This window comes from Muntiacus reevesi, chromosome 16 (assembly GCF_963930625.1).
Source record: "Muntiacus reevesi chromosome 16, mMunRee1.1, whole genome shotgun sequence".
In the NCBI taxonomy this organism is placed as follows: Eukaryota; Metazoa; Chordata; class Mammalia; order Artiodactyla; family Cervidae; genus Muntiacus; species Muntiacus reevesi.
The window spans coordinates 53,901,720-53,923,592 of NC_089264.1; the positions used below are offsets into that span (position 1 = coordinate 53,901,720).

At 49.0% G+C, this 21,873-nt stretch overlaps 1 protein-coding gene across 8 annotated transcripts in view; it reads left to right on the forward strand.

Moving 5' to 3' along the window:
- Positions 1-21,498, forward strand: part of TBC1D1 (TBC1 domain family member 1) — a 227,330-nt gene extending 205,832 nt beyond the window's left edge. For all 8 annotated transcript variants that reach the window (XM_065907586.1, XM_065907585.1, XM_065907587.1 and 5 more), the window contains 5 exons: positions 1,534-1,778; positions 2,708-2,867; positions 9,269-9,438; positions 16,184-16,357; positions 19,679-21,498. In XM_065907586.1, the coding sequence (XP_065763658.1) occupies positions 1,534-1,778; positions 2,708-2,867; positions 9,269-9,438; positions 16,184-16,357; positions 19,679-19,879 (950 nt within the window). In that variant the 3' untranslated portion in view covers positions 19,880-21,498. The remainder of the gene's footprint in view (positions 1-1,533; positions 1,779-2,707; positions 2,868-9,268; positions 9,439-16,183; positions 16,358-19,678) is intronic.
- Positions 21,499-21,873: the final 375 nt, after the last annotated feature.

Genomic DNA, 21,873 nt, shown 5'->3' on the forward strand with positions numbered 1-21,873 from the left:
AGGTAGAGCAGCAGGACAGACATGAACGCAGGACAGGAAATCAGAAAAGGCTATTGCTGTCCTCATAAATCACATTCTTGCCTGGGAAATCCCACGGAGCGTGATGGGCTACAATCCGTGGGGTTGCAGAGTCGGACACGACCGGGCAACTAACGCTTTCACTTAAATTACGCTCAAGTAAACCAGTCTGGATTGATGAATTGCTTTCTCACATGGCTGGGGGAGAACACCGGAATGCATCCCCTCCTCCCGTTGCTGAGATAGAGTAATCAAGGTGAACGTTTCCCTCGTGGTTTTGGTGCACTTCTACCTTTGACGAGGCCATTAATTCTCACCTGGGCCCACGCGTGGCCCCAACTGAGCATCTCTTTCTTCAGGCACTTTTCTGCTCCCTGGAAACACACTTCCCTATCAGTCACATTCCAGAATGGGAGGGGGAGGTGGGATTTGACAGGTGTCAACCTCACAGGCCTCCTGAACAAAAGAAATCTTTACATTTTGCCTGAGTACCAGCTTTTTGTGAAAATCAGGATGTTGAGAGCATTTTAATTTAGCCTCTTTTTGAGAGGCGACTGTTTTGTATAAAAGAAAATGCCTGCTGCTCCCCAGTGTGTATCAGAGTCCTGCCTGTGGTTTAAAGGTGCAGTCAGTCCCCCACATACGAAGCTTCAAGTTGTGAACTTTCGAAGATGCAGATGTGGACCTGGTTCAACCAAGGAACCAGAGCCTGTGCCGTCAGCGTCAGCCAAGAGTGAAATTGCAGCTTGCCCTCCATCTCCTGTTGCTGACAATCCTTTAACTCTGCCGTCTCCCCCCTCCTCTCCCTCCCCCAGGCAGTAACTCTTCTTGCCTGTTCACTCAGTGCCAGCCCTTGTATGCCAGCTCTTATACCGTCCGTACATTTCAAGGTACTGCACTGTCAGATTAAAAATGTTTTTTTATTTATTATTTCTGTGAAAAGTTTATACGCCTCTTATATTACAGCACTGTACAGCCGATAGTGTTAGTCGGGGACCTAGACTGACTTTGTTGGACTTACAAACAAATTGAACTTACGCACACTCTCTCGAAATGGAACTCGTTTGTGTATAGGGGACTTACTCTGTAGAAATGTATGAGTGGTGTGAAGCGCTTGCAGAGAAACAGGCAGTCTGGGGAGAGCTGATGAGGGCGTGGTGGGGCGGCGCGATGGTGCTGGCATGCGTTGCGGTAGAGATCCACAGGTCTCTGGAGAGCAGATGCCTGTCGAGAGGACGCACAGTTTTCTTTCTGTTACAGATTGAAATCCAAATATCTGCGAGCCTGAAGGTGGTTCTCATTTCTTTCACTTGAAAGCATGATTAATTGCTGATTTCTTAATTGCAAAGAACAAAAAATTGTTCCAAGCACAACCAGCTGACTTTGTTTCCAGAGCTGATTTATGACATGATCCCACTTGTAAAGATCTGTCGCTTTAACTTGAAGCACATTGGATTTCTGGTTCGATAGGCTTTCTTCTGTAAAAGTTACAGCTGGCGTGTTTTGTTTTCACAGGGCGCACCTTTCCAACACATCCGTACTACTCCGCTCAGCTGGGAGCGGGGCAGCTGTCACTGTACAACATCCTGAAGGCCTACTCGCTTCTAGACCAAGAAGTGGGCTATTGCCAAGGCCTCAGCTTCGTAGCAGGCATCCTGCTGCTCCACATGGGTGAAGAAGAGGCGTTTAACATGCTCAAGTTTCTGATGTTTGATATGGGGCTGCGGAAACAATACCGGCCGGACATGATCATCTTACAGGTAGACAGCCTTCCTTCCGCCTGTGACAAAGTTGAATGTTAAACACGTCTGTGATCCCTTTCCACGTGTATCTAAGGAAATTTCCCACCAGCAGTTAGCATTGCAGCATCTGTCGCTGCCGAGAACTTACTCTGTGCTGGCCTGACACCAGCTGGCTCATGTGCCTTTACCGCCTCCACCCCCAGGAAGGCAGTGTTGATCCCAGCTTACAGACGGAAAGCTCAGGCTCAGAGAAGTTACAAAGTGAATAATCTGAGCAGGTCACCCAGGAGCCGGCAGCAGAGCTGGGATGTAAACCCAGGCCTGTCTGACTCCAGGGCCCTTTGACCTTTTCTCTTTGAATCCACCTGCAGGTAGTCTGATTCCCGCCTCCCAGTGTATTTGCTGCTTCCTCTGCCAGGGACCCCCCACTCCCATCCCCGAGCCCCTGCCACCCTGGGCCCAGCCCAATTGGAAAAGTTACTTCCCCCACCTTGAGATAAACCCTTGTCGTCTTACTGGAACTCGCCTGTGTTATAAACCTGAAGAAGTCACACTTGTCCTGCCTCTTGAGGGATTGCGGGGCATTCAGCAGGAACTTACTAAGGGAACAGGTTCAGTAGCATCCTGCCACAGACTGCTTGCCTCCCACTTTACTCTCCGCGAGAGGCTGGCTCTTTATCTCCAACCCCCCAGCTTTGAGTTTCGCTAGTGAGGTGTATTTGTAAGAGAACTTACAGATCATTTTCGTGAGACAGAGGTGGAGCGTCTCTTAGCCGAGGAGCCCAAGGGGATAGCAGAAAGAAAGGCGGTGGCAGGAGGGGCCCTGCCCCGAGTGCAGGCCAGCCCCAGCCTTGTGGCGGGAGCCACGGACGTCTCGTGGCCCTCTTTCTCCTCCGAGTGGGGCTGGAGGCTGCCGTCTCCCTGAGAGCCTGTGTGTGTCCCTGCAGATCCAGATGTACCAGCTCTCGAGGCTGCTGCACGACTACCACAGGGACCTCTACGACCACCTGGAGGAGCACGAGATCGGCCCCAGCCTCTACGCGGCGCCCTGGTTCCTCACCGTCTTTGCCTCGCAGTTCCCCCTGGGCTTCGTCGCCAGAGTCTTCGGTGAGTGTGTATGAGGCTGTTTGCAGAACCTGGGTTCTCAGGTTCGATGGGAACCGGGTGTGGTTTCTCCATGGTGGTGGTTCTTATTTTCAGCCCTGTATCTGCAGGAACAGGATGTTGTCCTTTTCATTGAGTGAGGAGGTTTTTTGTGAGTTTCAGGACCTGCTTGACTTCTGATGATCAGGGCCGCCCCTCGATGCCTTCTGGTGGGAATAAGGTCCGATTTCCTCCTGCCAGGCTCTCACTGGAGCAAATGTCCTGAAAGCTAGACCGAGGAGCCCGGCGAATGGTCCAGAGACATTTCTCCTGAATTGTCTTCCTCCACCTCTCTGGCGCAGGGCTTGCTCACTGACAGCTCCTTAAGACTTCTCAGCCGGGGACTTCTGAGCCACTCTTCTTTCTGGGTTTCCTCTGCATCTCCACTTCCTCTTCCTCCCCTCTCCTCTTCTACCCTTGGCTCCACTTTGCTTCCTCTGCTGTCCAGTTCTTAAAAGCCCCTCTGCATCACTGATTCACAGTCTGTTTTCACACGCCCCCACCTCAGCTTCCCACTTTTCTGCCCTTGTGACTGTAGGTGGGTCACATTTCAAACCATCCCCTTTTCTCAATTTACTTTTCAAGAAGATTGTCTCTGTCAAAGTTGCATAAGTGTTCACATGTAAAGTCTCAAATCTGCCTTGTCAATTGTGCTTCAGTGTAAAGAAATAGAAATTAAAAAATGTAACCTTCTGCCTTGCCGTGGCAGGGGTCGCAGCTGAGTGAGCGGTCAGCTCCAGTGCAGTGGGCTTTCTCTGCTTCAGGATGAAGTGCTGACTCTGACCCTTCTTTTTATCTGTTTATTGTGGGGAAGGCGGTTATTAAAAAGTTGATCATCATCACATACCGCGTGGTTTTAAGTACCATTTGTGTTGAGTCACTTGATAAACACGTGTGGGTTTTTTTTTTTTAACTTTATTTATGTGTTTATTGGTTGTGCTGGGTCTTCACTGCTGTGCAAGCTTTTCTCTGGTTGGGGTGAGTGGGGGCTCCTCTCCGGCTGCGGGACACAGGCTTCTCCTTGTGGTTTCTCGTGTGGAGCGCAGGCTCTAGGGTGTGGGGCTTTAGGAGTTGCCGTTCCTGGGCTCTAGCGCGTGGGCTCAGCAGTTGCAGCGCACAGGCTTATTGCTCCGTGGCACGTGGGATCTTCCCAGACCAGGGATTGAGTGCATGTCTCTTGCATTGGCAAGTGGATTCTTTACCATGGAGCTTACCAGGGAAGCCCCAGAATCTGTGCTCTTGTGTAGTTTTTAGATTTGTTTCTAGAATTAAAGAGCATCTTAAAGAGAATGTTCACAAGTGGAAGTGTCACTTTAGGCAATTTTCAGCAGACCACTTGTATATCCAGATCCTGTGTGTGTGTGTGGTCCGTCATATCTGACTCTTTGAGACCCCATGGACTGTGGCCCACCAGGCTCCTCTGTCCATGGAATTTCCCAGGCAAGAATACTGGAGTGGTTTGCCATTTCCTACTCCAGGGGATTGTCCTGACCTAGGGATCAAACTCATGTCCTGCACTGGCAGATGGGTTCTTTATCATTGTGCCAGAGGAGAATTCCCATATCCAGATCGTAAAAGTCCTAAAATTGGCTCTTTAATATAAGTGGACATTGAGTTGTCTTCTGTCCTCCTCTTCCCTCCAAAGTACTAGATTTTTATTATCATTTACTTCTTTCCACAGGAAATTTTAAAGACGTTCCCATTTGACTTTACTAGAAGAATCTGTGTTCTTAAAATATTCACTGCCCCGCTCATTTTGCATAACTACCTCCCCAGATTGATTTTTATTTTCTTTTCCTAAAAAAAAAAAAGCACCAAAAATAATTGGTACTAAACACTCTTTTCCTGGTTAAACAAATCATTAGTGAGATTTCATAAAAGCTTTATACCATAATTAAAAAAAAAAGTTCTCAATTGTCTGCTTAGTTTACAAAAAAAAAAAGTCACAGAAACTATAAGATATCTAGCTGTAGACTTCAGTCTTTCTTGCCAAACATCTGTTTTTTTCCTTTTCTTACTCTTGGAAATGAGGAGAAAAATCATTAGTCTAATTACTTTTTCTCCTGATTCTTTACTGTATTTTTCAAAAGGGTAATGGAAAAGAGGGAAAACTGAAAAGGGGAGGCGGGAGTGTTATTAGATGCTTTGAAAACTACGCTGTTTGTGAAGGGAATTCTGCAGAGGGTGCTGGGCAGGCAGAGCGGACAGGGTCGGTGCTGAGTGTCCCCCCTGGCCCCAGGCATGGAGGTGGCTGCTGCCCAGGGTTCTGGGCTCGGGGGCTGCAGAGCGCAAACATTCTCTCCTGTGGCTGCGTGAGTGGGTAAGAGGCACTGACAAACGCACGCGCGCTGCTTTGGAAATGACAGCCCTGCTTGCAGAACATTGAGAGCTCTCTGAAGCTCATCCTGGTGACTTCCCAGATAAAGCTGAGGCCGCAGGAGCAGGGTCGTCTTCTTCATACCGTGCAGTCAGAGGTGGGTCGCGGAGCTCCTCGTACATTATGCATAGCGATGCCAGTGTCTGTGATTCCTGGATCCCGCCAGCCCCATGTCCCTCTGGCTAAAGGACTCAGGGCTCCTGAGATTATAGGCAGGACGTGGGGACTCAGGGCAGCATTGTCTTGTGATGTCACTATTTCCTCTGCCAATACTGAAAAACGAACCATTTTATTAGTAGGTTTCCTAGAAAAGACAGGTTTTTGAAAGACCATTTCTGTATTTAGCATGGGTGACTTAGCTCCATGATCGTGGATAGCTTCAAACACAGGAGGCTTTTTTGGTCTGAGGCCCAATTCATTATAGGCATTTAGGCCTGGATAAACCTAAAAACATGTGAACTTTTGTGAACTATTCAGCATTTTATATGTAAGTAAAGGAATCTCAGTTTGCAGTCAACATAACCCACATATAGCTTAATAGTTGTGGCTCAGGCTGGTAAAGAATCTGCCGGCAATGGGGCAGTGGGGGAGACTGGGTTCAGTCACTGGGTCGGGAAGATCCCCTGGAGAAAGGCGTGTAACCCACTCCAGTATTCTTGCCTGGAGAATCCCATGGACAGAGGAGCCTGGTGGGCTACAGTCCGTGGGGTCGCAGAGAGTCAGACATGACTGAGTAGCTAACACTGGCAGTTTACTTTTTGCCTCTAATTAAGTACAGACTCCTCGGAGGGACAGCGTGCTCGACCTTCACGTGGTAGCTCATCACACTCTTCTGGGCGTCAGTCCTTCTGTCTGGATGTCACATAGTGTGAAACCGCCCCCTCCTCTTTGGGTGCAGAGGGGCCCTCCTGGGAGAGATGCTTGCTCTTTTCATCTTCTCACATCTGCCTTTGGGGGAAAAGTCTGAAAGATAGGACCATTCTTGCTCCTGCTGGTGGTGCAGCTGTGCCTTTATTAGGCTCCAGATGTTTTCTGTAGGGCATCCTGCCAAGTCAGATGAGCGAGGAGGTAGAATATAAAAACCGAAAGTTTGGCAAAAGCACAAAAGCCACCTGTAATGTAGGGAAGGATTCTGAGAGGCTTCAGGACTAAAAGACTGGAAAACAAGGTCGTTTGGATGGCCTGGGAAAACAGCTCTTCAGAGTAACGTGATACCGCGGTGAAGAAGCGAGTCTGTGCGGTTCACAGAATCTGTGCGGTTCTGCGGCAAGGCTGTTATCCTCTTTCATCTCCCTCCTACCCCTTCCTGGTAGGGATGTGGGGGGGCCACGGCGGGAGGACTGCAGCCTCCCCGAGAAAGTGCAGGAGAGGGATCGCCCTAGACAAAGACGAAGGCGGCTGGAAAAGAGATGCAGAGTAAGTTCACCTAACTGGCTGTGTGCCTGGCGTTGGTCATTTTCCTCCACAGGAAAACTGAACTTCTATTTCGTGAGGAGTTTCAAATAGAGTGCCCATACAGGGTGACGTGATAACAGGGCTGCTGAAGTGTCTTCAAAGCAAAGTAGTTATTTGCAGTGTTTTCAGCAAGCAGTTTGCAAGGTGGTGGAGTCAGCCGAATTTTAGGTTCCCTCTCCTGCCAGCTGAACCCCTTTGCCTGTTCTGTTGGTGGCTCAGAAAAGGAGAGTTGGCCACGAGGTTGTGAGCGGGGCTCCTGCCGCGCTGCTGGAAGCCTTTGCATCTCACTTCCTCGTGCAGGGATGTTCAAATGCAGAAAATCAACTCACTTTTCCAAGGAGATTATTGTGTTTTGTTTTTTTTCTTTTTAATCCCAGTGTGTAAGTGTATAAGGATTGGGAGATGGGCAGAAATGACAATAGCTGGGTTGGGGCAGTGGGTTTATAGGTAACATTTTCTGTACTATGAGTTAAAAGTTACTTAATTTTTAAACTTTCTGGAGGGAGAAGGTACTCCCACCTTACCTGCTCTTCCAGGCTCCTGCATGTGTGTGTGCTTTCGCCCCTCTCTGCATTTCCACCTTCTCTTCCTTCTGCTGCGAGTATCACTCCCTGGTTTCTTACCTGGGGAGTTTCTATGGGTTCTCCTAGGTCAGGCTCTGCAGCCGCCTTTCCTTGGGGCAGTCTCTCCCCTGCTTCTGTCCTCCTTCACCCGATGGCATTTATAGCTGCCTTGTCACTTCCATTCGCCTGCTCCCCCCACCCTAAAAAAAGAAAAAGAAATACTGACAGTTGCCTCTAATTAGATTTATGCTCCTGTCTTTTAAAATTCTGTTTCTTCTTACATTATTATTCCCGTTGTTAGGTCACTTTCCCAGACTTGGTCACCCAACAGTGAGTTACCAGTTCTGTGCTTGAGCCCCAGGGCATTGGAGTCTCTTTTTGAATGGCTTCACCTCTGGGGAAGGGAGAGTGAAGGGGGGCTGACTGAGGGCCGCTTGCCTCCCCTCTGTGCATAGTCGATGTGGGAATTGTTAGCATTTGCCAGCCATTCTAAGGAAAAAAATGGCAAGAACTAGAAAATAGCTCTGATAAAGTTCTTTGAATTCTTCAGAATGAAAAAAAATTTTTATTTCATTCAGTTCAGTTCAGTTGCTCAGTTGTGTCCAACTCTTTGCAACCCCATGAATCGCAGCACGTCAGGCCTCCCTGTCCATCACCAACTCCCAGAGCTTACTCAAATTCATGTCCATTGAGTCGGTGATGCCATCCAGCCATCTCATCTCCTGTCGTGCCCTTTTCCTCCCACCTTCAGTCTTTCCCAGCATCAGGGTCTTTTCCAAGGAGTCAGTTCTTCGCATCAGGTGGCCAAAGTATTGGAGCTTCAGCTTCAACATCAGTCCTTCCAGTGAATATTCAGGACTGATTTTCTTTAGGATGGACTGCTTGGATCTCCTTGCAGTCCAAGGGACTCTCAAATGTCTTCTCCAACACCACAGTTGAAAAGCATCAGTTCTTCGGTGCTCAGCTTTCTTTATAGTCCAGCTCTCACATCCATACATGACTACTGGAAAAGCCATAGTTTTGACTAGATGGACCTTTGCTGGTAAAGTAATGTCTCTGCTTTTTAATATGCCCTTTAGGTTAGTCATAGCTTTTCTTCCAAGGAGCAAGCGTCTTTTAATTTTGTGGCTGCAGCCACTATCTACAGTGATTTTGGAACCCCCACAAATAAAAGTCTCTCTCTGTTTCCATTGTTTCCCCATCTATTTGCCATGAAATGATGGGACCAGATGCCATGATCTTAGTTTTCTGAATGTTGAGTTTTAAGCCAGCTTTTTCACTCTCCTCTTTCACTTTCATCAAGAGGCTCTTTAGTTCTTTGCTTTCTGCCACAAGGATGGTGTTATCTGCATATCTGAGGTTATTGATGTTTTTCCCAGCAGTCTTGATTCCAGCTTGTGCTTCATCCAGCCCGGCATTTCACATGATGTATTCTGCATATAAGTTAAACAAGCAGTATACTTGTATTTAATAATGTACTTTTGCAATGGTGTAGGCTTTTTACAGTTTTTAGAGATCTTTACATCACTAAACTCCTTATTTCAAAGCAGAGAAAATGGGCATTTTTTTCACTTGCAGCATCAGAAATTAGGGTAGAGTAGTCATACAAATCTTTGTTTTACCCATGAAAACATGTGTTTTAGTAATAACACCTTTGAAATCCAGAGAATTTCTGGAAAGACAGACTAATTAAAAGTTTTCTTTTTCACAGTTCAACTTTTGAAGTATATTTGAATTTAGTGTATTTTTGGAGTGAAAAAAAGATTGGAACCTGTGACAAAATGTTAGCAGCATGTTTGCACATATTGTTTTCTTAGTGTTATCTTGAGAACCCTATCTGAAATATCGGGATCTTGTCATTTAGGGTTGTGTTTCCCACTGTCCTGCCTTTCAGTGTGTGTGAGAGGGACAGTGTTGTTTTATCAGCAGCTGGGTCCGTATTAACTTCTGGCTTTTCTGTGTTTTCCCAGATATGATCTTTCTTCAGGGATCAGAGGTCATATTTAAAGTGGCTCTAAGTCTGCTGGGAAGCCATAAACCCTTGATTCTGCAGCATGAAAACCTAGAAACCATAGTTGACTTTATAAAAAGCACACTACCCAACCTGGGCTTGGTGCAGATGGAGAAGACGATCAGTCAGGTATGGTTCAGTCTAGACCTTCCAGAAGCTCCGGTAATCCTGGATGTGCAGAAGCTAAGTTTCTTCCTTCCTTTCTTTTCTTTCTCTCCCTCCCTCCCTCTGTTTCCTACCACTCAGGACCTACCAAGTCCTGAGCAGCTTGTAGGAGGCACATCTCAAGGCCTTGTTCCATGACTAAGTGTGTGTCTGAGTGTGGATGTGCCATGAGTGTGATACCCAGTACAACTTCTTACAGTCTGTAAGAATTACAACTGCAATTTCTTACAGTTAAGAGGCTTCACCCCTCATCATGTGTTCTTCCAAAATTCATAGCCTTTTATTCCTTGTAGGCTTCTGTAGAATGAGTGCTTTGATTTTCGTGCTGAATGGCATTAATTGGAATCTTCTAAAATATCTTGCTATGAAGTTGTGATAAAGAGTGTATATTCTGTAAGTTTGTCTCATGGTGTGTGTGTGAATAGTATTCATTCCACATCTGTGGTCTCATACCTCTGGTTTCTGTGTGCAGTAGAACTGCGTGTATGCATGTACCACTCTCTGAAATGTTAAGAGGTTGAGAGTGAAGTGACTTGGGAACTGCAGCTTGACCAGTTGTTAACTGGTCTGGGGTAGGAGTGGGAGCAGATTTTGACTCTGTGTCAGGAAGACTCTTCCAGTAACGACTGCTGACCGTGCAGGACTGAGCTGCCTTGCAGTGGGTGAGGTCACCCTTGGAAGTGTCCCGAGGCCAGATGGCTGAGTGCTGCGGACAGGATCTCTGCGCTGGGCCACCACAGACTCGGCGGCCGGGCCTCTCATAAGCCCAACACTTACAGCAATTAGATTAAAACAAATAGTGAAATAAATACGTTTTTTAAAAGTCTGAGAATTCCTGCTCATCTGAGAGTGGTGGGCTGCACGCACACATGCAGCGGTTTGTAGCTCCATTTGCTGCTCCTCCTTCGGTGCTGAGCCCAGAAGAGGAGGCACGTCTGGCCTGAAGGAGAGAGAGGGTTTTGCCCGGGTGCCACTTTGGGTCTCTGCATGTTTCATTTACTTGTGTGAAGAAGCAGTGCTTTTCAATGCTGCACCTTCTTCTCAAGAGAGGCTTTTACTTCCCTGGTGCCTTCCTCTCAGTGTGAATCACTGACTTATCGACGCCCTGCTTTTTGCCAGGTTCTGAGCAACTCTGTATATACACACCTGATCTTATTCAGTCATGACCTCCTGAGAAGACAGCTGGTTTTAATTAACTCATGAGAAACCTAGGGTCTAGGGTGGTTAATTAGCTGGCCCACAGTCACACGGCCAAGAAGTTGAAAGGTGTTGTTTCAGACTGAGGCTCTCTCATGGCAAATGCTTTAGCAATTACTCAGCTCCACCAAGGGCCTCCAGGTATCCTTTAATCAGTTTTCCTGTGTTGTCCGATAAGACGGAATCCTCCACCCTGTGATGCTTTCCTTTCTGACTTTGCCGAACATTCACTCTCTTTCAGAGTGTTCACTGCACATCCGTCTGTGTTTTGGCTGCTGGGGCGAACGCGAGAGCCTTGGTTCCCTAAACCCAAGTCTGTGCCAGTGACCGCCTTGACCTGCTGCCTGGGCTCAAAGGCGGGCAGCCTCACTGATGTTATTACCTTCTGGATATTGAGCCCCAGAAAAAAAAAAACAAAACTCCCATTTTCCTCCCCTCTCCTGTAAAGGATACTCACTAGGATGTGAGGAAGATGTTAGAAGTGTAGTCGCTCAGTCATGTCTGACTCTTTGCAACCCCACGGACTGTAGCCTACCAGGCTTCTCCATCCATGGGATTTTCCAAGCAAGAGTACTAGAGTGGGTTACCACTTCCTTCTCCAGAAGATCTTCCCCAGGGATCGAACCCAGGTCTCCCGCATTGCAGCAGACGCTTTTCCCCTCTGAGCCACCAGGGAAGTTTGTAAGGATGTTCTTTAAATGTTGGAAGAATAGAAATGGCCACAGCGTGGAGAGAGGACAGGTGTGTGTGTGTGTACCTGAGTTGTTTTAGGTACATGTTTTGAATATGATAATCTTTTATTCCATCGGCTCCCTAACAACTCTGGGTCGCAGTGTATGGCTTCATAATCTTCATTTTTATTGCTGGGACACTGGGCACAGAGGGAGTAAATGCCCAGCACCCTGTACGGGGTGGCAGAGCCAAGAGTCTGATAGACTCTGGGACACTGGGGCCCATCCTGTGCAGCAAGGAGTGTGTAACACAGTGATTGTAAGTGTGGTGGGAACACCCGGAGTGCATGTGCAAGGGCTGCAGAGCAGGCTGTGCGGGGAGTGAGCAGTGAGCGGGGCTGGCAGGGAGCTGAGGGACTTGGGTTCAGCCAGGCCTTTTCTGCACAGGGCCCGGGAGAAGGTGTTTCAGGCTGTGTGGGCCATAAGGTCACGTGAGGTCAGCTCCGTCTCTGGAGCCTGAAAGTGGCCAGAGCCAGTGTGTGTGTGGAGTGAAGTGACTGTGTTGCAATAAAGCTTTGTTTGCAAAGCACGCAGTGGGACAGCCGCGGTGCACGGGCCGCAGCCAACTGTCCCCCAGTTACGGCGCGTGCAAAGTCTCGGGGGTGAGAGGCGTTCTAGGCACCTCTAGGTGAAGCGTTCTAGGCTTCAGCTTTCCCGGGGGGCGGTGGGGGATTGGACGTGGCGTGTAGGGACACAGCATCTGCTTCTGAGGTCCAGGCTTTCGGCCTGTCACAGGGCTCGCCGGGAAGCCAGATTCACGGTACCAGGCAGCTCTCGGCCCTGCTCCCCCGGACATGGTCCATCTGGAACTTGACCTCTGAGGGCTGTCAAGCTTTCTGTTTTCTCACTGCCCCCTCCCCTTCCTGCAGAGGGTGCTCTCGTCTCAAGTTCAGTTTAGAGGTACAACTTTGGAGAGTCTGCAGGGTGGAAATGATACTGTGTTCCTTGCACGTGGCTGAGTTAATTGTCCTGTGTGTAAAAGGATGGAGCTGGGTGCACCCCTGTGATAGAGAAGCTGCATTTCACTAAATGCCTTCTCTGTGTAAACCTCAACTTGAGCCTCTGGGACACAGTCTGCATCCAGGGTGGGCAGAGTCACCAAGGACGCCCTGCAGCTCCCGCTCAACACAGACAGGCTCGGAGCCGCCGCTGAGAGGCCGGCCTGGAGCTGACGGGGTCCAGGGCACGGGGGCAAGGGGCTCTGGGCTCTGGGGCAGCTAGCTGCTTAGTGTGACTCAGTTGTCAGCTGAGTGTGAGCCTTAACAACCCTCTCTCAGGAAGGGGGACGCCCTGGGAACACACAGGAAGGAAGGGGAGGGAGGTCAGGGCCGTCTCATCACAGCGCGTGCCCTGCAGCCTCAGGCCAGTGCAGGGAAGATTGCAGGGCCGGGGGTTGGCAGGATGGAGCACATAGCCCACATTCAGCATCCTGCAGGCCCTGCCTCAAGGGGGCTCCTGACCAGTACCATTGTCCTACCGCATAGAACTTACGCAGAGTCCAGGCCCGCCCCCCAGACCTGCTGAGTCAGAATCTGCCTTTCAGCAAGACCCCCGGGGGAGCCACACACACCTTGGAAAGGCTGCAGCGGGTGACTCTGTCGTTAACACGCCAGACAGGTCTCGGTTCTGCTTGAGCGTTAGGAGAGAAGCCGGCATCTCACCAAAGCTCCCTTGTTCAAAAGATGCTCTTCAGAATCACAGTGGTGAGGCTGCCCCTTCTGCCTTGGGAGGCGTCCTCGTGGCTAGGGCAGGCTGTGGCTGTTGAAAGTTTGTTAAGAGGCCCATCGCTGCCATACCAAGAGGGTAGGAGTATGGCGGGGAGGGGTCCTTTACCCCTGGCATTGTTGAGAATTGCTTGCATTGTGGGGATAATAAAAAGCAGACCAACTTTCAGTTGTGTTTATTACTATTTTTAAATTCCCCGCAGACACTGAACCCCTTTATTTTGATACCTGGGCAGATGCTCCAAGAGACCGCACCCCCCTCCCCGACCCTGGCTCGGGGGAAGGGTGTGGGGGTGGGGATGGTGGAAAGTTCCTGACTGGTTCTGTTGCCATCAGCGTTGATGGCTTCATTGTCGTGTCCACAGACAGCAGAGAGGAAAAGACCCTGAGTCTGCAATAGCGGATGAGCCAGGAATGTAAAGGAATTATTCACTGAAGGAGACTCGTATAGCAGACTAGTCATAGCTGGGGAAGTATGTAGCTTCGTGCATAATTTAAATGTAAGTGACGTATAATTCTTTACCTTCCTAGATTAACAGAATGAAACATCTTAATGCCAGTACCCAATGCCAAGGGTGTACTGTGTCTGGCACATTCTTATGTTGCTAGTGGCGTTATATGTTGATTATTCCCATTCGGGAAGCAATTTGGCAGCATGTATCATGAGCCAGTAAAATATCCGTATCCTTTGATTCAGTAATCCCATTTCTTGGAATGTATGCTTAGGAAATAAGCCAAAATATGGGAAAAGCAGTACATACGAAGATGTTTAGAGTTGTCATTTATAACAGAAACTTGCAAGTAACTAGATAGCCAACATTCAATGACTAGATTAACGTGATTATTGATGCATCAACTTGATAGAATGCCACGAAGCCATTTGTAGTTACGGTTTTGAAGAATATACAGCAATGTGAAAAAACGTCCTGGGAGGACCAGGGCACTGTCACTGCCGGCTGCATGCTGCCGCACTCGGGGTTACATTTCTGGGCATGACTGCGAGGCTCTGTGTGTTTTGGCACCAGGAGGTGGTGATGCAATTAAGCAGAGATGCCTGTGACCCGGGATGCTTCCTTGGGATTAATGGGGGCCTGCGAGAGCACTCCACCCTGTGCATAGCCATGAGCCCTTAGCCTCAGCCCCTCTGCATCAAAGGCCCCAGGCTTCATCCCTGGGTGTTCCAGGTTAGGAGCTCACTTCAAAACCTCAGTGAAAGAAGAGATGTGTGTGCGTGCGCCATTTATCCCGAACTCTATTTGTGATTACACAGAAATATCTTGGCTTGAGTGTGCGCAGCCTTTGTGCTGAGCTAGTCAGAGGCTCCATGGTGCGGCAGCCTCTCATTCATTGCAGCACAAGCTTGGATGTGAGGGGTTTTGTGACGAGTGTGGGAAGCAGATCCCTTAGCTCAGCTTGCCAGGTGTGTGTCTTATGATCCCCACAGATGCTGGGAGGTAGGGGTTATCACCCCATGGGGGAGGCCAGGAACTGAGATCAGGTAAGGTCAGGTAACTTGTTCACAGTCATTCAGGGAGTTGCCAGCCAAGCTCCCATTGGAGGGCTGACTGAAAGCTCCTGGGTCAGTTTTCTTGACTGTGGAATAGAGATGATAATCCCTGTTGAGCTCAGGGTCACTCTGATGGACCAGGAGAGAATCAAATCAATACAGTCAACTACACACATGCACACACACACATGTCACAAATAGAATGTGTTTTGACCTGGAGTGACTTTTGTGCCTAATTAGTATTAGCCACTGAATTAAATGGAAAGCCAGGAAGCTGAAAAGTTCATCTGAAGGAAGAGAAAATTTCTGGAAATGGTGAAAAAGTAAACATGGATTTTTAAAATTGATTTCGGAAAAGATAGGGCTCATTCATGTTTAAATGCTAAGAGGATACCATTGAGGGAAATGAGTTTTTCATTGATTTTAACTGTGTTGGAGTTTCCTTCTTAAGGAAATGCTGTGAAGAGGCAGTTTCTGCTCTTGAAAATACTAATTTGATTCTCTAAACGTGTGTGCTGATGGTGCTGGCTTTTCTTGCGTGGTGACTGAATTCTCAGAGGCAGGCCGGGGTTTCACGCCTGGGGCAGCAGCGGCCTCTGCCTTGGGGCGCCTCCCTCTCCGACCCTGCCTCGGTCCAGCTCACTCACCGAGAGAAAGTGCAAACATGAACAGCTCACACACTCATGCACTCTGGGGTTGTTTTTCACACGGGTGATTTTTTTTCATGACTGTTACTATTATGAGAAGAAAGGCAACTCAGGCATTGTTTCACATTCACTCATCTATGTGGGTGACATTTGGGTTTTGGCTCATTTCTTCATCTCTTATGTGCAGAGAAGGGTTTTTCAGTAAACAGTTCCATTACTTAGCTGTTCTTGTAACTCTGAAAACCCAGCTGAACTATAATTAAACTTTGACCTGGTGACTGGGCCAGCAGGGCTGCGATTCTTTTGTCTTATTCTGTCGTTGACCCGTAGTTGATGTATCTAATAGAATTTTCAGAGAAAAGAGATCTGAGTACTGAAATAAGAATTAAAAAGAAACTCCTTTAAGCTTTTTAAAAAATAAGATTTTGGCGTTGAAAAATGGCATCAGAGACCTACAGTGACAGTTGTTGTTGCGTCACTAAGTCATGTCTTCCTCTTTGTGGCCCCATGGGCTGTAGCCTACCAGGCTCCTCTATCCATGCGATTTTTCAGGCAAGAATATTGAACTGGGTGGCCATTTCCTTCTCCAGGGGATCTTTCTGACTGAGGGATCAAACCCGTCTCCTGCATTGGCAGATGGATTGTTTACCACTGAGCCACCACGGAAGCCCTATACTTACTGTTTCTCTCAGTTTATTTCCAAATGCTTCTTAAATTCTCTCTTCCCAAGGGAAATCATTCTCTTCTCCATTCAGAGAGCTTTCTGTGTTCATCACTACATAGCACCAGGTGCAGAGAAGGTGCTCAGTGCATACCCACCGACATGGCCACGTGTGTGTGAGAGTGAGCGTGAGTGTGTGATTCTTCTCACTTCCAACGCCTGATGACCTTTCTGCGAAACAGGTGTTTGAGACGGACATCTCGAAGCAGTTACAGGCTTATGAAGTCGAGTACCACGTGCTGCAGGAAGAGCTGATTGATCCTTCTCCGCTCAGTGAGAACCAAAGAATGGACAAACTGGAGAAGGCCAACAGCAGCTTACGCAAGCAGAACCTTGACCTCCTTGAGCAGCTGCAGGTAGGGAGCACCCCCAAGGCCGCCACCTGCCCCTGAGCACGTGGTGGTTCATTAGCCCGCCAGAGGCCCGCAGGCCGCGCTTCCCACTGCTGCTGGTAGTTGGGATCAAAGGTAGCCCAGGAGAGCGGTTCCTGTTTGTTAGGGAGCAGGCAGATTATCCTTTGCTAAGGTCGGGCTGTCCTGGAACTTTCGGAGAGACTTTCTGCACTTACCCTTTCAGGAGATGTGCCAAGAACCGAGCTTGGGTCCACAGTGCTCTCTGGGGCTATTAACCAAGCGCCAGCCATTGTGCTTTGAGTAATGATGGGAGCATCAAAGGCAGGAGCTTTGAGGAGCACAGCCAGCTAGGTCCTCAGAGTGACATCAAGTGAGGAGTAGCAGAATAAACCAGAGCTGCGATCGTAATTGTGAGTCCTTGGAGCAAATACAAAGGTTAGGCTCACGAAGGGCGCAGTTCTCCCCCCTGGAAGTTTCCATCTTGGCCTGTGTAAATGTGGGTGGGGATATACCCGCATCGCGGGTGCCGGAGGGCACGAGGGCGTGAGCGCGGAGGTTCAGAGCAGAGCCCCAGATCGTGCCAGCGTCAGTGTCATCCCACCGTCACCCGCCTGCTCTGATCGCCTCGTTTGTGTGACGAGGACAGAAAATTACCTCTCTGCTCCGCACGCCGCCTCCACTGACCGGATGGAGCAGAGTAACCGGACCATCTGCTTGTTAAGTGTCATGATTGGGGGTGCAGCTATCATTGTTACAGAAATGTGTGTGTTGGCGGGGGTGGGGTTTAAAAATTACTTTTGAGCCGCTGTGGAGAAAAATTTATATTATTTTCAAAATATGTATTCTGTGGTGTTCTAGGCTATCCTTAGAATAAGCTTTCCATCCTGATCTAAGCCTCTTATTTTTCTGCCTAAAAAGTTGCTGCTTTGCAGATGCAAACTTGGCAGTGATGGGAGAAAGGCCAGAATTTGGGAGCTTAATCAGTCAACCATTGTTTAAAATGTCCTCTTCCCAGCAGGGATTTTACACCAGTATAACCCAGTAGATAGTTACTGTAGAGGAACAAAGAAAAGGCTTTGCCTGCTCAGTCCTGACTCCCGGCCACGTTCTCAAAGTCAGCTGCATGTTCCCCTAAGATGGAGATATCCTAACTCTGAAAATGACCATGTCTGGGTATGATTTCTCCTGGGGGATCTCAGCTGTAACCTGAAGGGGAGGCGCCAGGGGACAAAGGACCTTGTCTTGCATGTAAGGATCTGCAGTGTAGGTGGGAATTTTAAATCCCTGCAGACAAACAGTCGGTCCCTGAACTACAGCAGGGTGGAAAGCTCAGATCTCCGTTAGAAGCATTTGTCTTGTTAAAATAGCACTCCAATAGAAGGTTGATATTACTAGGCTGATACCCACGTGGGTTTGTGGTGAAAAGGGGAGGTAATTTGGCGCTGCTTCTGTGGTCCTGTACCCCTCCTGTGAGGAGAGGAGTTGTGAAAAGCTGCTCCAGCCTCGACAGCCCTCCAGAAAGGCATCAGGCAGTCATTGGTAACAACAGGTGTTCAGAGAGCTGCGCTAGGGATTACGGCATGTCGGCTTGGGGGGCCTGAGTGTAGTCTTGTCTTTACCCTCTGAGTCACGTGGAATTACTGTCTTTCAGCCAGACCACATAAGTTATGAGACTCTCTTCCCTCTTTTCCTATTCTTTTTTAAAACAATTTTCAGAGCCCAGGGATAGGTGTTCAGTACGGTACTTAATTTTCCAAGATAAATCTTTGGTTTTTTCTCCAAACTATCAGAATTGACCTGTGTCTTGACTCTTCCATTCATAAAGTTGGACATACCAAAGCCCCATGTATTTTCTTGTTGAACACTGAAGATTGTCCTCTGGCAGCTGGAGACTGAACTGTCTGGCCTCTCTTGTCCAGCAGCACGCATGAGACAATTGCTTAGACACATCTGATACTTATCTGATATGACTTATCTGATATGATAAGGCGTGTGCGTTTTTCATAATAATCATTGAGTCACTGGTGTCTGTGAGCTGGGTGCTTATGGGAGGGTGAGAGCGCTTCGGTCTGATTGAGCAGGAGACCTGACTTTCATGCCCAACAGTAAATGAGCATGCAGACCAGCTCACTGCCAAGCTGGCCGGTGCCCCTGGGAGTGCCAGGGCCTCGGAAGGAGTGGTCCCTGGAGGAGATAAGGTGGGACCAGCTGTAGGCCTTGGCCGCGGGCAGGAGCGTGGGGGTCTGAGAGGGCTGCTCAGACTTACCCACTGAGTCTGACTGCCCCCTGCCTGGTCACTGACAGACCTAGGGTCTCAGGCCTTTTTTCTTTCTGTTTTGAGTGTTCCAGTGTCACAGCCAGAGCTCAACTTTGAGTCATAAATTGTCTGTCTGGCACCGGTGTTACCTTGCTCAAAAACCTGTTGCCCTTATTTTGAAAATGAGGGAAAAAAACACCATTTAGTCTGTGGGGACACAAAGAGGGCTGGGCGGATGAATGAGCCAGAGCAGCGCCTTGCAGACTCTGGGCCTGAACACCCGGGGATGCAGCGGGCAGCTGGAGCCAATTCTGTGGCTGCCTGGGAAGCCTGTCCGAGAGGACTCGAAAGAGAAGGGTCCATTGCTAGAGAGCAGCTCCTGGAAGGGCTGCCAGACACTGCCTGAGTGTTGAGGATCCAGACTGGGGGGAGTGGGGGCAGTACTGGTGTCTGGTCAGTGAGGCCACACACGCGACCCTCTTAGCAGAGCTCGGTCCCCTGAGCGCTCCACCCATCCTGGGGGAATTGCCGGTTCTTGGTACTGGAGGGAAGACAAAAGGTTCAGGTTAGAGAGCTGTTCTTGCGTGGGCCTTTGCATAGAAACCATTTTGATGGTCCATCTAAAACCTGCTTGTACCTGTAGCTGCTTGTGTTTGTCAGAGCAGGCAGACTGTCCTGCAGTACCAGCACTCTGGATCCCAGGGCTCAGCCCTGCACACTCACCTCCTTGTGTCCATGACGCGGTCTTGGACCATTTCTCAGCCGTCTCTAGAGGCAACTCGGGGACCAGGCTCCCTCCACACTGGGAAGCCACCATCTCCACATGTGGCATCCAGAGTAGCCACACAGAGGAAAAAGATGTTGGAAGGTCTCCGGATGGCCCGGCCCACCCTTGAGGGAGCCTGGGAAATGGAGACTTTTGTGCCAGAAGTGATAATAAGGCGGAGAGGTGTGTCTCTGCCGGAGTTAGGCTCCAGAGTGCCCCCAAGGCTGGACGGCGGAGTGCACAGTGGATCTCTCACTGTCTCCCAGGCAGTTACATTCACATGTCTTCTTTTATTCTTCAGGTCGCCAACGGAAGGATCCAGAGCCTGGAAGCCACTGTTGAGAAGCTCCTGACTAGCGAGAGCAAGCTGAAACAGGCGACCCTGGCCTTGGAGCTGGAGAGGTCAGCGCTGCTGCAGACGGTGGAGCAGCTCCAGAGGCAGATGGCAGAGCTGGGCAGCCGGGAGTCTGACCCCACACTGCCCAAGCCCTCGGGTGACTGATGGCCTGGGTCCCAGCTCCTGCCAGCCCACAGCTCCAGAACAGGTGTGGCCACCGCCCTGACACTGTCCAGGCCTTAACTGAGAGAGACGAACATGCCGGAGGAGAACGGAGAACGAAGCGTGCTTCTCAGGGAGGAGACTGGCGTGCCAGCACACAGATTCTTCTGAACGGACTCCCAGTGCAGGGGACGGACGTCCCAGTGTTTTTGTTTTTGTTTAGGTTTAATTCTTCCCTTTTCCAGTCCTGATTACTGTACTCGGTAGATTATATGGCATGGGCGCGAATAAATGCACCTTTATGTTTCGTTCTTGCTTTCTTTTTCAGCATCACTGTGTCTGTAAAGGGCATTTGTTAGTTCTCTGGTATTTCACAAGCTGATGAGGCTGGAGGTATGCTTCCTCTGGCAAAGATGTGTCCATTGTGCTTCCAAGAGGGTTTGCATGACTTACACCCTCAGCATCACCAGCGGGGTGCAGTTGGCCCGTGACCATTCTTGTTGGGGAAGCCCCAGATTACCCCTGGGAAAAATCAAAAGTGACTTACTTAAATTTGATATCTTAAATTTGGTCACCATGCTTGATATTTAATGAAGTTTGTCTTTGAAGAATAGTTTTCATATGTTTTTGCTTAGCCCTTAAGTTTTGATCACATTCACTGTAGACACATGTTTTTATGGGAAAATCACCAGTTTTTAGACTGTACCAGGTCTGGCTAGCGTGTGACTGACAGTTGTAGATTTTGAAGTATTTATTGTTTCGCTGTGGTGTCTCATATCCACACTATGGAGTCATGTATTTATGTTGTGCCAGCATGTGATGTGAGCAGCCTTATGTCCCTTCGAGCCTCCACCCCTTGGGGATCGGATTCCTTGCTGAAGTTGCCCAGCATGTCAGGACTTTCAAGGGCCCCAGACATTCTGGGGTTTTAAAGTCTTCAGACTTTAAATTACATCAAACGTGCAGCAGCTGGGAGCAGCTTTTCATGGTAGGCTGTGCGATTTGAATGTAACTCACAGCCCAGTGACCCACTCCTTCAGGACGAGGAGAACCAGTGCCTTCAGCCGTCAAAAGGCCGCTCGCTGCCTGATGTCATCTGGTCGCCCCCTGAGGCCCTTCCTCCTGACACGCCAGAGCGGGCGGTGGACTAGAGAGGGGATGTGTAGGCAAGTTCACGTCTCGACAGCAGAACCGTTCCTGGTCTTTATCATCACAACCACTTCTGTTCCACAGGAGTTCTTTGACACCCTCCGTGGCGGGCGTGTCTTTCAAGCCTGAGGTGAAAGGAAGGGTTTTTATGCCTGGAGTCTTTCTGGATCTTTCCAGATGTTTCCAAGGGAGGCACACGTGCTACCCCTGGTGCCTACGCAGTTGGTTGACCCCAGGGGCTCTCTACCATTGCGCGTGTCATAAACCACGATGACAAGCCTATAGCCTTTATTATGAATTGTTCCACCAGCTGTAATTTAGCGGAGTTAACATGTGAGGTCTTCTTCCCACATACTTTACTGTCTGAATGTTTAATAATGTTGAATTTTGGACATCTTATTACCATCACTCAAAAACATCGACTCTGCATTGAATAAGATACAAAGCAATAAAACAAATAATTCATACTCATACTTTTATGCTGCCTTTTTCTTTTTTTTAAAAAACATGTTGGGTTTTTGCTTTTCAGCAAAAAGCTGAAGGACCACCCCCGGTGGCGCTAGTGGTGAAGAAACTGCCTGCCAGTGCAGGAGACATAAGAGATGTGGGTTCAATCCCTGGGTCAGGAAGATCCCCTGGAGGAGGGCTTGGCAACCCACTCCAGGATTCTTCTTGGAAAATCCCAGGGACAGAGGAGCATAGCGGGCTGTGGTGCATAGGGTTGCAGAGACTTGGACGTGAATGAAGTGACTTAACGTGTATGAATGCCTGTGGGTCAGAGTGTGGCTGTTCCCGGCCAGCAGTGAGTTCTCTGAGGGCCTGGCGTCTTGCCTTTCAAGTGTGGCTCC